The following is an 18,524-nucleotide window of genomic DNA, read 5'->3' as shown; positions in this document are numbered from 1 at the left end:
CTGGCTCTGTGACACCTCTGAGTGTACGTCTATGTGGCCTTAATGCAGGAGTTGTTTACTGTAAACATCATGGGCCATGAGAACTGCACAGGCAGCATGGTAAAAATGTAATACTGTAGATTGCACAGAAATCCTAATTAGTTAATTAATAACCTAATTGTTATACATTCCTATGTTCCATAACATTGCACATGCCTTTAATGAACACTTAGCACCATGCAACCTGAAGATGAGGTGGTTCCTGAATACATCAAAAGTTGAAACAGGCCTTCTATTATGTTATGGGGGGGGGGGGGGGTACATTAAAAGTGACAGTCAAAGAGAAAAAAAGCTAGTTGTTAGTTAACTTTTATATCTATATAGTGTAAAATATTAGGCTGGCATTTGATCATTTCTGTTGATTTAAATTATGCTGGCACTTATACTGTAAAAGGCCCTTATTGTTTACACTAACTTTGGGGGACTTGCAGTTCCTCCTTAACCTTTTCATAACTGTACATACATTGTGTGACTGAAGGGGTTATGTTAGCACTCAGTGAGTCCTTGATTTAGACTTGTGTACAGTAATGCGATAAAAACCTCAGCAGTGCAAATGAAATGATGTCAGGAGTGCGGATTTTGATTATTTCAGGCTTGACTGTTGCGACTCTCCAGGACTGTGTGGATCAAAGATTTTTAGGGGCGACTCAAATCCCACCTTCCTAGGTTTGTTCTGCTCAAAGACGTAGAATAAGCACAGGTTTCATGTCAACCATTCAGTCCTGTCTGAGAGAGCCTGTCTTAGGTGAAGAGATTAACATGGGTTGACCTTGTTAAAGGGTGAGATTGAAATTATGCTAGGTACAGTGGTGCATACCACCAGAGGCGGTACAGTGTACAGTGGTGTGTCTCGGTCTGGGTGTGGCTGTAGTGCTCACTCTACTCCTCAGCAGTGTGAGACAGCTGCTTCTCATACAGGCTGAGGACATGATGTACGAACTGGTACTGCTCGCACGTCTGGATCATCCCACCCCTAGAAAGACAGACACAATTAATTTAGAGAAGATAATTATCTGCATTTTTCATCTAGCCACATGTAAGATTTACGTTTAAAAATGTTCCAGCATTTTGGTACACAAGGTGAATCCACAGCCATGTGACAGCTCTGTGAGACAGTACAGTACTGTACAGCACAGCAATATTTAGAGCAAAATGCTAATGCCAGCATGTTAACATGCTCACAATGACAATGCTAACATGCTGACATTAGCATTTATAACTTTACCATCATAGTGTAGTGCATTAGCACACTAATAATTGCTAGTTAGCACTAAACACAAAGCTGAGGCTTCTGGGAATGTTTGCAAATATTTGGTTCAACGTATTACATTATTTAATTGTAGTGCTACATAAAAAGTCAGGGGATTAACAAATAGTTTACAATTCTCATGTTAAGGAATGAAAATGTATATACCAAATATCATGCCAATCCATCTAATAGTTTAACGTCATACATACATCACCTGATTAATGTGCAAAATTTTGTGCCAGTCCACCTGATTGTTGTTGTTGTTGTTTCAGTCTGGACCAAAATGATGGACCAGACTGACATTGCTGTCCTTTGAGCTATGCTGGTAGAATGGATTTACATTTGATAGAATTTACATTCTTCAACATTTTTGACTTGTGAAACTCAGGTGCAGTTAGTAAAACTGATTATGGCTGCGTTCCATTCAGATGTGCCACTGTCAGAGCCAAGCACTTATGTATGCTGGCCAACTGGGATGGCACACTTGAATGGAAACAAGACATCATTAGTGTTATTATTTACACCTGTGCTTTTCTTGCTAAGACGAAATGTCTTCTGTGAGCAAGGTGTTTTGTAACACACAAAGCATTTTTGGTCAAAATTGTCCTAATCAGTACTGAAAATTAACATAAAATTAAATTGTATGGCTTATATATTATTTTGGTATGAAAGTGCGAAATAATGGATTTAGACTTTTTGGAAGACAGTGTGATGACTTTAAGTACCATAACACACTGTTTGATTGGTGGGCGTACATTTCACAAAATATTAATTTAGGGATAAACCCTGCAGTTTCTTAAGTAGTACTAAAGATAGACATGAGCATGGACTAAGAATATCTCACCTGTCCAGACGGAGCTGGCAGGTGGTTCTCAGGATGTCAACCACACCCTCAGTCCTCAGCTGCTTGCACAGGATGGAAGTGGCAATGAAGCAGCCAGTTCGACCAATTCCAGCACTGCCGGCAAAAAAGTTGGAGGGTGGAGGAAGAGAAAATGAATGGATCAGTATATTGATTAGCAGTTATCTCACTAACTCAATAAATGCCTCATCTCTGGGGAAATGCTATGCTTATAGAAAGAGTGCCAAGTTGATTCTGTTGGTACAATAGTAAAAACAGCAGTTGAAGAGATTATTCTACTATGAGAAATTGTCTATGTTTGTTTATGGATGTATTCCATCAGCTATTATTATAGGCCTATTATATTCTCCTTAAAGTTGTACCTGCAGTGCACAATTATGGGGCCACTGGAAGGTGGAGCTTCCTCTCTGGCTCTTTCGACTTCCTGTACGAGTTCCAGAAGAGGTGGGGCTTTGTCTGGAGTCTTCTGATCAGGCCATGAGGTGTACCAGTACTGCTGCAAACTTCGCTCCTCATCCCCACACTGGTTCACACAGACACATCAACACACACAGACAGGTACACAGGCATGAAATACGGATGTGATCATATTTACATGCTAACATTTGCACACATGGTGAGGATTTTTGATCAGCCTGTTGCTCTGCATTTGTATCTAAATTGTGTTACCTTGGTGTTTGTTGCTACGACAACAATGAACGCAGAGCAAGATGGCAAAAAAAAAGAGAGGGTTATAAAAAAAAAGAGCTTACCACATTGTCTGTTCTCCCTTGCCTATACTGTAGCCTTCATAATGAAATCCAGCAGTTTCATCTATTCCCTGAGTGTTTCTGTCAGTCTGGCAACAGTTATTAATCAACAACTCAAAGGACTGAATTTGAATAAACAACAAGCTTTTAACTCAGAGTACAGTTGTATAATGATCCCCTGGTAATCAGATGCTAGCTCCATTTACTGAATTATCATGTTTGGCCTGCTAAGTGCCAATGCCACCATGACCCCAAATTAAATATAAAGCACCTATCATGAACACATACATGGAATGGAAAAATATGGCCACATCAGCGCATTACGTAAACCTTAACCCAACACACATATCTGTTATCAGTCCGCGAAATGATGAAAGAGTAAGATGAAAACATTCACTCTGTCAAAATGCAAGTCTATGGTTGGTAAATTGAGAACATAAGATCACAATATAAAGCCATGGTAGACCAGTCTACACTACAAGATGTTTGTATTACATGGTTTAGCATTAATCTTGAAATCAGAAAAAAAAAAAATTAAGTCAAACTCAGCCAGTGGTATTCATGGTTTGGTTCACTGAAATGCAAATAAAACATTTCTCATTTACATCTAGTAGTAGATAATCCACATCTTTTGAAAAATTAAACAGTAACTTGTCTTTCCAAAATTGGTGTATTTGTTGCTTTGGACAATGCACAAAACACACTCTGTTTGAATTGGTACTATATCATCAGTAGAGAGAAGTTCAGAAGAAGACATTGTTTATGAAGAAAAATCTGTCTTCAAAAAAAAGTTGGTTTATTGTTGATTTAAGTCATATTGTGCACAGTATTTTTCTTTATTGTGTGACACAAGAACAGTCTTTCTGTGTCCTACCTTCAATTTGAAGACCCTCAGACTGTAGTCATCCTCCTGAGTTACTGTGACAACGGTGATCTCGATGCCCTCGTGGGTCACAGTGTCCTCAGGCCAGTACTCTGCACATTTCTGCACAGTGGACACAAACACACAAAATTACCCAATCAAATATCTTTCCATTTAGCCATTAATCGTCTATAATAATCTATAATCATCATCATCATCATCAAACATTTCTCCACGCTGACCTCGTTCTTCTCCTCTAGGTTGGTGATCATTACTATGATAGGACTTCTCTCCTGCCACACCATCCTCCAGAAGTCTCCAACTGTGTTCACGGTGGGACCCTGGGTGGCAATGTATGCACATTCCTCACCCCCATATCCCTGTACATACACACACATAAGCACTGTCTTGTCTGTTTTCAATTATTGTTTTCAGTAGTTGTGAGCAGCAGACACTCAGAATATGAGGTCACATCCACAGAGAGCAAATAATATTAGTACATCTCAAAGCAAGTTTTTGCTCACCAATAAACATTTGTACTTACTTTTAGATAATTAGCATTGATGTAGGTACTGAGGAAATCATCTTCATCCTGTGACTTCAAGATCACTCTACTGTGCGTGTCTGAAGGTACACAGTGTGAGATTAACATGAAAGAGAGAGAGAGAGAGAGAGAGAGAGAGAGAGAGGGAAAAAAAAGTTGTAACTTTAGACAATAAAAGCTGGATATAAAATATATGTATTAAACCTTACAGTTCTGTTTTATCACAGTGTTGGTTCATTGTCTTTTTGTGTGTTGTGTCAGTATGAGTATCAATATTCTGGTGTACAGACAACTTTTTCCAAACACATCTGAGCTAAATAGTTGTTGAGTATATGAAATGATTAAATAGTAAATATTATTATAAGCAAAAAGACCAAAAGACAATTTATAACTTCATAATCTCATTTTTTGTGACTGTCAAAAAAAATGTTGCAGCTATACTCACTGGGTAAGATGGTTTTGTAGCGGTTCTTTCTCACCAGCCCTGGATAGTTGTACTCCTTAGGGTCCACAAAGTTCATGGGAGTTTCCTGCCAATGGACACAGAACAATAGATGCTGTAGATGCAACAACAATCAACTAATGCAGAAGTGGAGAGACAGAGTACAAGCTGTGCCCTCAACAACCCAACAAAACAGTAAGAAAATAAACATCCAAGATATTAAGTCATCCACTACCGTTCATACTGAAATGATCTTCTGGTACATGCTAACTGTACGTGATTGAAAGGCTATGGACTACTTGCGTATGATCTTGAACACACATCTTTTTGCCCAGCAGACACTGGAATCCTCTGTGGGTTTTCGTACGCAAATATGCCAGTATCTCTCCTGCATTCGCCCACTAACAGACAGCGGAAAAGCTTACGGGTGTGTGCAGGGCTCCACTGGGTGTTTGTGTGTGTGTGTGTGTGTGGGTGTGTGCATTTTTGTCTGTGTTTATGTGTATGTCTGTGTGTATGTCAGTGCTCGTCTTTTCCGGTAAGTCTCTGTTCATCTGTATCTGTTAATCTAAAGAGTGTAGGTGGGTGAGCTGTTGTTGCTGCGCTCACATAAAACTCAGCCTGCAGGCTCTGGTCATCCATGGCCCGTGTGTGTAGCATGGCAGGGGTCAGCATGTGTGTTCCTTGTCTGAGATACTCCTGGGCTGACTGGTCTCTTGGGGAGAGCTGGGCTCCATAGCCGTAGGGCTCTGTGCAGCCTGGTGTACACATGTCCAAGGTCAGCGAAACATTGGAGCCCCTCCTGTGTGATGCATATGGAATCAGACAAACACATACATACATATATGTATACCCATATGCTATGTGCAGAATAGATGTAGATTTAAATGGCATAAAAACATGAAAACAACATATGTCTGTTTGCAGATACATATTCAAATATAAATGCAAACGAATACACATTAATACTCTCAGTCTAACCTTTCCTGAAGCCCCACAGGTGTGACAGAGAGAGTGGCGGCATCTCCCTCCGTCTTGGTGTCAATGCCCATCTCAAAGACTGGAGTCTGGGGCACGGGGTCCAGGTCCATCAGGTCCTCTTGGGCGTCTGTCCACTCTGACAGGGTAAAGGAGGGCTGGCGGCTCACAGATTGACGCCGATCACCAATGTCCCTTGATGCTGGCCCTGATGACCACAAGCCCGTACTGTAACGCCACTTACACATCATGTGGATGACCTGAGGAAAGATGAATGGAAGAAAGGAGGGAGTGAATGCCATTTTTTCCCTCATCAGCCATGCGTCCGTCAATCAGTCAATAAACAAATCAATCAGCTGAGTAACTAGGCAATCTGAAAATGATTGCTTTCAAAGACAGGTGGAGGTTCCATACAGAAACACAGTTATAAGTGCAATAATTTGGATTTATGTTGAACTATCACTTTCCTTTATGATAAATTACAATAAGCAGATATCCACCATAATGTCACATTCATTTAGCAATGACAGAACATTAGATTTCTAGCATGAAAAGGAGTTAAGGGTTTATCCAATGCTTTACCATAATAACACAGATGGCCACACCGATGCCTGCAGTGCCATGGACAATCCAATTGTGCTGTTTGTTTACCACCTCCCTCATCAGCACCATGGACTGTCCAGTACAAAGAGAGACAGAGAGAGGAAGAGGCAATTAGACACAGCCAAGAGTGGATACATCTCATCTTCAGGGTGTTTAAAAAAAAATTCAGTCTCCATTCAAAACCAACTGAAACACCACTTGGCGAGATCCAGGACTGACACTTACATCCATTCCAAAAATTGGGTGGCAGGGTAAGACAAAGCCCAGGTAGAAGTCAATGACCTGCAGGGCTTTATAGATGGAAGAGAGTAGTCCGTTTCCCTCCACGACAAAAAACACCCAGTACCCCTGGGATGAGAGAGAGAAGGCAGATTGTCAATGTGCTGTGCTCCATTCATTAATGCACTGATAATCAGGCAGCACTGTGGCCACTCTTGGGTGAAAAGCGAAGGAAGAAGAAAAGAAGATGGCCTATTATACAGACATAAAAAATATGTAAATTGACCACATGCATTTACAAGGATCTTTTTTAATTTTTCTTTTTTACATATGGTAATGCTGCACCTGTCCTTTTTTTCTTGAATGAATCAAACATTAAGTCAACAGAGAGTCTGATGGGAAAAGGAGATGAATACTAAAGAGGTGTCCAATTTAGCCACGGAAATGTGTTTTTCCAGGCAGAATAAAGTACACTTTGGACTAAAGCACTTTAGAGAATATGACAATGTAATTGATGCATATGAAAAGAAAATCTTTGTGAAAAAATAAGGGTCAAGAGAATACTGTGTGCTCTCATGTTTGGGTGTCATTTACATTGGTAATGTTGCAATTACACACTGTAGATTTTTCATTCTGGTCTTCATTATATGCTTAGCTGAAAAGCAAATCTTTTGCAGTGAGATCGTCTCAACTCTGATTTAGAGCACACATTAAAGTCTTAAGATGCAAGAAAAAAAAATCTACAGACATGTAAAGATTTTGTCCAGATTTTATATCATTATTTTAATGTCCAATTGACATCCATTCACTTACCGTGACTTGGGATACAACAAAGAGTGCAGCCCAGCAGTGGAACTCAATCACTAGCGCGTACACCTTGTGCAGAAACACCTCCTCCCCTTGTGGGTTTTGGGCCACTGTGGGTCCATCTTTACATTCTGGGAGCCCATATTTTTTAGGGGCTCCGTCACCTATTTTGTCAGTCTTTGTGGGCTCATCCAGCCAGACAGGGTCCTCATCAGGCCTCAGGAAGATGGAGTCCTCGGTATGGGAACGGGTGGAGCTGCTCAGCCGGCGGGTCATTATCCCCCTGTTGAAATTAGGCTCCTGTGTGTTAAAGGTATTTGACACATTAATCCTCTGTGATCACACGGCCTACACAGCTGGTTTCTTAGATATTGTGTGTTTTCTTTGTACACTGTCTGAATATGTAACAAAATTAGGGGCTGTGTGTGAACTCCAGGACAACAATTGTTATCATTGTCATTATTAAATAAAATGAATAGTTAGTGTTGTATCTTCAACCCTTTGTTAGCATTTGTTCTCTTTTTAGCTTTTCTTTCATGGTTTATGAGACTTTTAACAAGTTTTGAGTTTAAAGAAACATGTGAATGACAATTAAAATGCAGACGTACTTCAGACTTCACAAAATAAACACATTTCTCTTTATGTGGCCATTAAAATGTTTTGGTAATCACATTTTCATGTTTTTTCTTTTTTTGGTCTTTGCTGCTTTTCTAATTCACGTGCAAAGCAGCAGAGACGTCAACAGAACTACATATTGATTTCCAGTTCAATGACGCGCTCTCTGTGTTTGTCAGGTTGCGAGTGTGTGTGTCTGATTGTGTGTTTTTAAATGACAGGGGGTTGTATTTATTCCACAGGCCTATTCAGATGTATAGCTAAGCGGCTTGGAGTGGCTCTCATCTCCGGATCCTCTTGTCTCCCTCAGATTGGACACTATTGTGTGTGTGTGTGTGAGTGTGTGTGTGTATGTGTGTATGTGTGTGTGTGTGTGTGTGTGTGCGTGTTTGTGAGAGAGAGAGGGAGAGAGAGAGAGAGAGAGAGAGAGAGAGGCTCTATTGTGGAGAGATGAGTCAGGGGTAACGTGTTTACAGCCTGGTCCGTTGCCTTGGCAACAGAGTGGCTCTCATCCCTCTCATCCGTCCTGAGCATTATCATCTACTGACAACACATGCGCGCGCACACACACACACACACACACACACATACACACACAGCCTCTCTGTATCAGTCACCAGTGTATTCAAAGCCCTTTTCCGCCCTGCTCTTTTGTCCTTCAACCATTAATAAAGGTGTTTTGTACATTTGGCTGATTACCGCCACGTGCTTTGTGTAGATGTGTGAATGCGGGGGCCTGTGGAAATGGTGGTGTACTGTTTGTGCACATAACACTTTTGTCTTACTGTGTTGCTGAGGTCTAAATTTGTCACACTTCAGTTTGGAACAAGTTTTCATCAATGACTACCAATCAGCAATGCACATGAAAATGTTTTTAATTTTTCATTCTGCTTCCTGGATTTTCAAAAAAAAGCAAAAGCAACTATACTGTTAACACCCAGCCAGTCACATGACCCACCTATGATAGATGGCAGGGAACTGGGGAGGGAGTCAGATCACATGATCAAGTAAAATCCTGTATCCTGTGGCAACCAGCCGTTGTCAGCCATTGTGTGGCAGAGTCAGATCTGAAGGACAGAAGATAACAACCAAACATCTCATGTCTTCAATATTCAAAATAAAAAATACAGGAGTAACGGTTACAGGTAATTAAAACACAACATAAATCATGCTCCAAAATATACCGTAGAGACACTTTATGACTCAAATTCAACTGGTCACACTGAGATAGAGATAGTAATCCAGTTTCATCTAAAGATGAATCAGAGTAGCACCCTTGTCAGCTCCCAGCTGTGCTTTCATGAGCGGAGGATGGTGATGTAAGGTGACACAGTAAACTGTCAATATTTCTTCCCCTCTCTTTCTTTTCATGCCTCTCTCCTACTCTCTCCCTCCCTAAGAGGCAGGGATGATTTGAGCCAGACTAACCAGACAACCTCAGAAAAACATTCAGATTGCACCAGTCGAATCAGTATGCATGAAGTCAAGCCTTCTCTTCTCTGCTCTCCTCTGCTCTCCTCTGCTCTCTGCCCCCCCCCCCCCTTTCCTTCTGTGCCACTGGACCCTGTTGAACGGATAGGGTGAGTTCAGCGGAATATGAGACCACACCAGTAGGAAGAGCTGTGTGTGTGTGTGTGTGCGTGTGTGTGTGTGTGTGTGTGTGTGTGTGTGTGTGTGTGTGTGTATAAAAGAGAGAAAGAGTGCAGGTGTTAAACAGAGGGGAGCTGCCTTGAGTCTTTTTCTATCTCTCGGCTTGCTGCGAAGGTGGTTTTGAAGTGATGACGCCAGTTAGCCTGGCCTGTAGTCATGACAACGTGCATACATACAATGTACACACACTTATGAAGTATACAGACACACACAAACACACATATATAATGTTGTATAAGAGACACGGAGAAAGTTCACAGAGCTTCCGCTTTTAAACAATAAATGAACAGGTGAGTGGCTGGAGGGATGAATGGGAGGAAAGCAGCTCTTTTTTGTGTGAAGGTTGTCTGAAGCAATGACGCAGTGAGGTTGGCGTTTTGGTAACTGTGGCAACCAACATACTGTAGCGTGTACACACACACACGCATGCACACACACAGACGCACCACACACACACACACACACACACACACACACAGACACACACACACACACACACACACATAGAATGGCAGACACACTGCATGTGAAAATGAAAAATACAAACATACATCTGAAGTGGGAGAACAGTGACAATATTCATGTTTGTGTAACAATTCTGCCTCTCTTTGCTTTTGTTCTTTGAGGTCAATGTCTTTCTTTCTTTTTGAGTCACTTGCTTTGGCTGCTGAGGGTTTGATTGCTTGGTGAATTGTTAAGTACATTTAACCAGGTCCATAGCCAGGTTTTTAGAGATACTGAAGTTATGAATCTGAGTCTGAGTCCCCCACACCTATCCACCCAGCCACTGCCAGGAAAATGATCAAATGTGATTATTACTCTACTATTAGTTATTACTGTAACATCAAAGTTTCCTAAAATCCTCAAATTGCCAGATAAAAAACAGAGGACATGTTTCCTCAATGGCATCAATGACCCTTAACAAAACCCCCTTGACAGTCATTCTCTTTTCTTTCTTTTTTAAAATTATCTTATTTCACACTTTCTGTGATATTGATTGAAGCTATATGATGTAAATGAGTGAAATATTCAAATCTAAGACTCAATGTCTTTTTATATGCCTGCACTATCACATTAAAATGAAATATTACAGACGTGTAGTGCATCATTGTACACACATTTCCCAAAACTTCTTCTTGAAATAAAATTATGTGAGTTTGAATAATGAATGGCTTAGTTTGTTTGTTTGATTGTCCCATCTGAAGGCCACTGCTTGTTAAGAGTTAAGTGATAAAAAAACAAAAACTGGCTCACACTGTTCATGAAGATGTAATTCAAATATCAGAGAGTGATACTGTATATAATGACAAACTGCAGTAACAGGCTGAGTATTATTGTAGAGGGGGTAATAAAACCTATAGGAAACTTCGACATTATAAATCACATTACAATTTAAACTCAGTCTCCTGGCAGGAATGTACAACCAGGCCAGGTGGATTCATGGCAGAGTGAAATCTGTCAGCTGATTCAGTCTCATTCCTCACTGAAGGTGAACTGTCTTTAGGTCCTTACAAACACCACCCCCTCAGTCTTCAAATAGAGTGCGTGCATAGTGTTTCCATTGATCAGCGTCCATTCAAAGCACCCAACGTCCACCTGCGTCTAAATGGAGCCATAAACTCAGCCCGTGGCCTCTGTCCCAGGAGAATCACAGGACCAGGAATGACTGTGTGCTGACAGTTGTGTAAAGCTCTTTCCTGCAATCAGGAACAAGGGGAATTAATGTAATCTAAATTTTTTTTCTTTTAGTGACAGCTGGCTCATGTTTTAATGGATATTCCTGATTATCCCAGCTTCCCCATCTGGAAAATAATGGCGGCGCAACAGCATGTCCAAATCTGCTTTCTTACTCTATTCAAAAAAAAAAGTTGAACAGTTGTTTTGCAAACCCTGATGCGTAGTTGTACCTTCTTTTTCCCCGCTTTTACAGTTCAGCAGCATTTCCTGTTTTCCGGTTGAATCAAAGTGCGTGAAGAGTGAGGTATCAACCATGTCGTTGAAGTGCTCATGTGGCAGAGACGGGTAAGAGGAAGCTGTTACTGAAAGTGATGATGGGATGGAAATGTGAGATAAAGTAACGAGGGCCAAGACCTGCTTCATCAACCTTTCTCTGTCTCTCTCTCTCTCTCTCTCTCTCTCTCTCTCTCTCTCTCTCTCTCTCACACACACACACACACACACACACACACACACACACACACACACGCACACAAACACACACACACACACACGATCTTGACATTAATACAAACACAAGCTCACAATGACCTTACAATGAAATACACAGCAACCCTGCACCTTCCTCCTGTATATCACATAGGTTATCAGTCAGCTCTATTGTTTACATACACTCCTACAATCGCTCTCAGCAGCTCCAGGGGCATTTCAAAGAGACATCTTATTAACACACATATAAACTTACAATTCAGCCTAAGCTATACTGTATGAATAATTGAAATGTGCTGCATAGCGAATTGATTTACAGGTTGCTGGAGATAAATCTGGATTCCCGGTGATAAATCTGGATTCCCGGTGACAAAGGATTGTATTACATGATTGCACTGCATCACAACATCATTGCAGGAATGGCATTCTCTGGCAGTCATTCATACTAAGAAAAAACACCATTCATATCACGTACTGTACATAGCTACGGTGAGCTAGAGCGACCACACAGTGCAGAACTAGATGGATTAGTAATGAATCACCCGGGGAGGTGGACTGTTGCATCTCTCTCTGGTAACTCCCACATTGTCACATAGACATGATACAACATGGAGGAAATCAAGCTTTGAATAATAATAGACGAGAGAGAAAACACACAGTTACCAACCTGTTGTCTTATGATCAGTTTTGAAGAATGATCAGAAAATAAACATACACATAAAGAGGCTCTATCACAGGTCCCTACCTTTTTACAGCCAGGAAAGCGCAGCAGCCATATGAACTGTGGGGGATTTGCCGAGAAATTGGTATTCACCTCATGTCGCACAGCCACGGAGGGGTAGAGAGGGAGAGACAGAGGGAGGAGAGGAGGGCTGGAGCAGTCACTCATCCACAACCTAAAGTCTGGTTAGGATAAGTATTCTTACCTGACTGAGTCTGTCTTCACATCGCCATCTGCTGCTTCGCTCCCTCTGAGCCAAAGACCAGGAGCCAAACACCAAGAACCACGTCAATCTCTTTACTGCTCCTCCGTCTGAAAGTAGAAGGATTGTGCTTGCATGGAAGGAAGAAGACAGACCGACAGCAAGAGAGGCAAGAGGACACGTGAGGTTAGGAGAAGCAGAATCTACGAATGTGGGTTTTTGTGTCTGTGTGTGAAAGAGAAGAGAGAGAGGGAGAGAGAGAGAGAGAGAGAGATAGAGAGATAGAGAGAGAGGGAGAAAGAGAGAGAGAGCGAGAGAGAGAGAGAGGGAGGAAGGGAGAGAGGGAGCGAGAGCGAGAGAGAGGCATAAAAGTCTGATGGGTTTTTCTTTTGTTTGTATCCTGGAGGAGAGAGAGATCCACAGGCGGCAGCTTCGTCTAGGTATATGCAGCAAGAGGCTGTATGGTAGCCGTGGCAACAGAGCCAGAATGAGGGAGAGCGAGCGAGCTGGAGAGCAAGAGAGAGAGTCTCTGTGTGTGTGTGTGTGTGTGTGTGTGTGTGTGTGTGTGTGTGTGTATTTATCACATTGTGGGGACATGACTCTTTCACACAGTCACATAATGGGGACTCACCACCAAAACCTGGTTTCCACAATGTAAACCATTCAATTTTAGGATTTAAAGATAATGCAGTTTTTTATGAAAAGACCATCACCAACAATACATTTATTCCAATAACAAGTAAAGCCTGATATATGTAGCTACTATGCTGAGCCATTAAGCATCACTGTTGTTAAAAATGCACACAGTTGTACTGGGTGACATGTTACTTCATCACATTGAACAAGACCACTATTTATTGTGAGTTGACCCCACATACACCATCTTGCTGTCATAAATACTCACTGAAATTATATATTTGTGACTCCTTTTTGAATTTTCAGAAGGAACCAATGGTAGATCAGTTGGAAAGTATTTAGAGATGGACTGTTATAATTTGTTTGAATTTGTCTGGAATATGAAAAAACAATGAATATTGACAGCCCTATTCTTTAAGGTATGTTTCCATGAATTGATGTAAATCATTGCAATGTCCTCCTAAGTGATAAAAACACGTTTGTGTGTGTGTAAGGGGGGAGTCGGATCATAACACATCACTGAGCAGTGAGCGCCCCCCACTGTCACCTCCATTGCTTTCAAGCTGTAGGCTCTGCCACCCACTTCACTCACCCAATTCCTCACTCATTGCCATCTCCCCCCTCCTCCAGATCGGTTTGCGCTTATATTCTGGTCACCGTCATTTTTTGTCATCTCCATGCTCTCGTTTCTTTTGCTTATCCTCTCGCTCTCTCCCTCTCCCTCTCACTTCCTACGCCCTCCCCCCTACTCCCTCTCTGTTGCTCTCTCCTTACAACCTCCTGTCATTTCTTGTCTCTCCCCCCTTCAGTGTGTTGTACTCTCAGTCCCTCCTTCCTGTCCTGCCATATGGTAGCTCTCTGAACTGACCTGCAGAAAACAGGCACTGTCTCATGCAAATACTGGGGAGCACTAACACACGTATTGTGTAGCCTACATGATGAAAACCTTAAATGTGGGCCATGTTGAGGAGGTGGAAACAAACTAAACACGACCTTATGAAGTTGATATGGTGAACGCATTGGCAAACATGTTCTAATTTACACATATGGAGCAACATTAGCATTCACTTGCAGTCGTGTTTCTGTCCACCTGGTGAATTTAAGGCCAGCATTCACTTTCCCTGTAGTTCTGTTTTGCTTTCCATCATCTCCTGACAGAAATATCTGGCTATTTAGTGGCTAAATGCTCCGCTGTGTTCACCAGCTAGTAGCTAATTTTGCCTGTCTGTCGTTTGGGGCTGTCCGGGAGGCCTTTCAAAGTCTGTTCTGCATCTGAAAATACACTATTAGAGTGGTGGAGGTGATACTTGAACAGACAAAATCAACCATCCGATGGGCACTGTCACCCCTACCACGGCGTATTAGGGCCATATGTTAAAAATTAAAAAAAATTTTAAAAAATACAGGCCTGGAGATTAAAATCACAAATTTGCCAGAAATAAACTCAAATTTGCCAGAAAAAAAATCACAAATTTGCCAGAAGAAAAGCTTGGAAAAAAGGTGTTTTAATCTGCCAAGCAATCACCTCACTCTGCCACACTGGAGAGAAGTCATTTGTGCATTGATCTATTTGTACTTTTCAGTAGGGTTTAACAATAAGGAGATACTTGTGTAAATGAGCATTATACTTCAATAGGTTAAAAAATTAAAACACAGAGGCTGCGCTGTTTGAACAGGACGACCACACATTATTACTTTCTGATCACACGTCAATTGCTGCACATGCACATTCACTTCCGTTATACTCCTTCAAAATAAAGCCACATCGTCACTGTGTGAATGCTCAACTGGACCCTTAACCCTTATCTTAGGCCAGAAACACCATATCATCCTAAGCATCCGGACTTTGAAAAGACATTGCAAGAAACTGGGCCTGTTTCAGAAAAAGCCCCATACAATGTCAGAGAATATACAAATTTATTTCACATACATTTGAAGGAGTACTACGGAAGTGAGTGCATGTGCAGCAATTGACGTGTGATCAAAAAAGTAAAGTAATAGCTAATTGTGTGTTAAAGCAGTCGCCTCTGTGTTTTAAGTTTATTATAACCTATATAACGAGCGATTTCTCTCCAGTGTGGCAGAGTGTGGTGATTACTTGGCAGAATAAAACACCTTTTTTCAGAGTTTTTTTTCTAGCAAATTTGTTATTTTTTTTCTGGCAAATTGGTGAGTTTATTTCTGGCAAATTTGTTTTTTTTTTTTCTTGCAAATTTTAATAAACCGTCGCACACCCTACCTTGCCACTGAAAGTAGTTGACACAGAATGCGTCACTTCTGCCAAACAACACATGGTGGCGACAGAGCAACATTTCCTGCAGAGCCGTATAGAGAGAGTTCAGACCATTTAACAACAGGCGCCATGTTGTCACCATAACGTTCTATGGTTCTGAGTGCAATAAGTCGAAGTGGACATGCTATGTCTAAATAAAGTGCTTGTTTTCTCCAGTGACAGGTTCATGTATGTCATTATCATTGGCTCACAACATGCAAAGGATCCCTACAGAAGTACCTCCGTCCGTGTGTGTTTACCACAATTACTGTAGGCCTATACGCAACAAAAACGGCCAAATTACCATCAATGTTGTGTTTCAAATAAAAGTTAATTGAGAAAGGTTTGGAATGTAAACATATGTGTTTATAAATGAATATCTACTGGTACATTAAAAAAAAATAGAAAAGCGTTTTCCCCAGAATAGGACCCCCCAAAATAGACTGCGTCTTATACTACACCAGTTTTTATGGTAGCCTACTGTATATTATATTATATTGAGTTTGACAACCTGTGCGTGCACGTGCATGTTTTTGCATGTGTGTGTGTGTGTGTGTGTGTGTGTGTGTGAGAGAGAGAGAGAGAGAAATGACACTGAAAAAGTACAGTACAGACACTGTTTAGACTAGAGCCAGGGTAGTTATTTCCAGGTTGCTGGTTTATATTCACCAGACAGGTATTAGTGTGATATCAATATTCCATCTATCTATCTATTCAATATTCTCGTCCAACTACTTGTAAGGAAAAGAAAAATCTAATTTCCAAAAATGCTGAACTGGTCCTCCAATTTTTTTCCCAGTGTGTGAGTATTTTCTACTAACAGTTGTTTATTATTATCCAGCTGAGGTTTTGTGACACCTTATCCTATTGGGAAAAAAAGATACTGCAGTGGAAGCAGACAAACAGTAGCAGTAGCCTAACTGTCATTAGCTCTTTAAAAATCCATTTGTCGTTTTTCTTATTCATACCATTTTGGCTACATCTCGTCTTATCAAACAGACTCATTCTCTCTTTGTTTCCCTCCCCTCTTTCTTCAGTATTTATCACCCACTTCAGAGTCCTCTCCTCCCCATCCATATATCTCACCAACACATCGTTGCCCCCCCCCCCCTTCCCCCCTGGTGCAATCAACTAAATGAACTCCTCTGTCCTTCCTTATCTTGTCCTCCTCATCCCTTTTTAAAATGACCTCACCTGTACACAAACACACACCAACACGCACACACACATTTTATCCCATTCACCTACAAGGACACTGTCACACAGAGTAAATGGTGAGAGTGGAAGCATCGTCTAACCTAATTAATGATAAAGTTATAAAAGGCTGATGTCCCGTGGCCTTGAGCTGTCTGGCTTTACACAGAATCATCAAACTGTTACATCACTTCCTCATATTCTTTCACAGTGATACGCATTGACGCCACATTTTTCCAAAGCCTTTTTTAATATCGTGTTTGAATTGAAAGGCAAATGAATAGCTGTGAGAAAAGTAACTTCCTGGAAAACGAGAGTAAAAAGGCAGAAGGCATAAAGAACACATTGAATACAACAGTATCAACACTATCATACTGTTATTTGCCAAAAATATATATTTTTTTGAACAAACTAAAAAAATGTCAGTGTATATTCAAGAGATGGTGGAGGAGCAGCATTCCTCTGATTACAAAGGAAGGCATCTAGTGGTCCCAAGGCTCATTGTTGGTGTCTATAAATGACTAGTAGCCAGATGAGTCTGTCTAATTAATACACGCCTCTGGAGATCATCAGTGATATTTAGCTTGGTGAGTTTTATGTAACAAGCACACAAACTTTCCTGTCTGTTCCCAGACCGATGCCAATCTCAGATTTGACTGTGACTCATCATGTCACATCCAGATGAAAACAGTGGCTTCCAGCCTGCCTATCTGGAGCCATAAAAAACAGTCTAACACCGACAGACGGGCTAATCTCGCCACATATTTGCATCAGAGAGAATCAGGGAGCTGTAAAGTGTTCATTTGATGACCGCAGGCTGCTGCAGTCAGCTTGTTTCCCGTTGACTCACTGTGATACTACAAAAAGTTAGGTAAGTGGAGAAAAGATATTCTGAAATGCCAAATGAAATATACTGAGAAATATTCAGGTATATATTCAGGCACAACACAAATCACTGAAGGGAAAAAAGTATTAAATATCACTAATAAAGTCCTGATACTATACAGTACCATACAGATGAGTAGGATAATAAGATAATCAGGCAATGCACTGTGTATTTACAAATGAACACAAAACAATAAGGGCCTTAGGCAAAAAAAGATTTTGAAGAAGTTATTTGCCATCAGTTACATTATGGGAAATATATCATCCAGTGTTTCATAAGGACTAAAAGTCAAGATCCATAAATGTTGTCTTTAAAGTCTTTTATCTTTAATTTAACAGAGGCGCAATATTAAATTGCTAGAGTATCACTTTATTTAAAGGCTGAAAAAATAGTTCTTATATAAATGATGCAGTCTCAATAGTAGCTACTGCCACACTTTATTTGAGGGGTGTACCTAATAAAGAAGTATCAGTTGTTAGTTGAAGATTCGAGTGTTCAGTAGAAAGATTCTCACATATCTCTGAAGTAATTTAGACAGTTTTTAGACATCTGTGCTTACCGTTTCATAATCTATTACTGTTTTTTTTCTATTTTTTTCTAGATTAATTAATTTGAATTTAGTTCCTGATATTGTCCTCACACATTTCTTGGTAACTACTGTCAGTTTTGTGCACATTATGGTAAAATATTATCACCTACAGTAATATGATCATTTTCAGGCCTTGACTTGAGCTATGTGAACTATTCACAACACCTCCTATCAGTTCCTCTGCAGTTATATAAAATACTTTGACACCTCTCTGCCGCCTTAAGGCCAGAGAAAAGAGA

The 18,524-nt window shown here is 40.7% G+C and overlaps 1 protein-coding gene across 1 annotated transcript; it reads right to left on the bottom strand.

Annotated features, from left to right (window-relative positions):
• Positions 1 to 918: 918 nt before the first annotated feature.
• Positions 919 to 7,630, bottom strand: ptpn5 (protein tyrosine phosphatase non-receptor type 5). Its single transcript, XM_053318887.1, has 12 exons — positions 7,361 to 7,630; positions 6,554 to 6,676; positions 6,308 to 6,400; positions 5,729 to 5,985; positions 5,357 to 5,549; positions 4,751 to 4,835; positions 4,306 to 4,385; positions 4,004 to 4,141; positions 3,774 to 3,884; positions 2,513 to 2,673; positions 2,133 to 2,246; positions 919 to 1,012 (listed from the first exon to the last, which is right to left on the bottom strand). Exons 1-12 carry the CDS (start codon positions 7,628 to 7,630, stop codon positions 919 to 921), a joined length of 1,719 nt encoding a protein of 572 aa, XP_053174862.1.
• Positions 7,631 to 18,524: the final 10,894 nt, after the last annotated feature.

This window comes from Scomber japonicus, chromosome 5 (genome assembly GCF_027409825.1).
Source record: "Scomber japonicus isolate fScoJap1 chromosome 5, fScoJap1.pri, whole genome shotgun sequence".
Lineage (NCBI taxonomy): Eukaryota > Metazoa > Chordata > Actinopteri > Scombriformes > Scombridae > Scomber > Scomber japonicus.
Note: the sequence above shows the minus strand (reverse complement) of the source record. Positions and strands in the feature narration are given on the sequence as shown.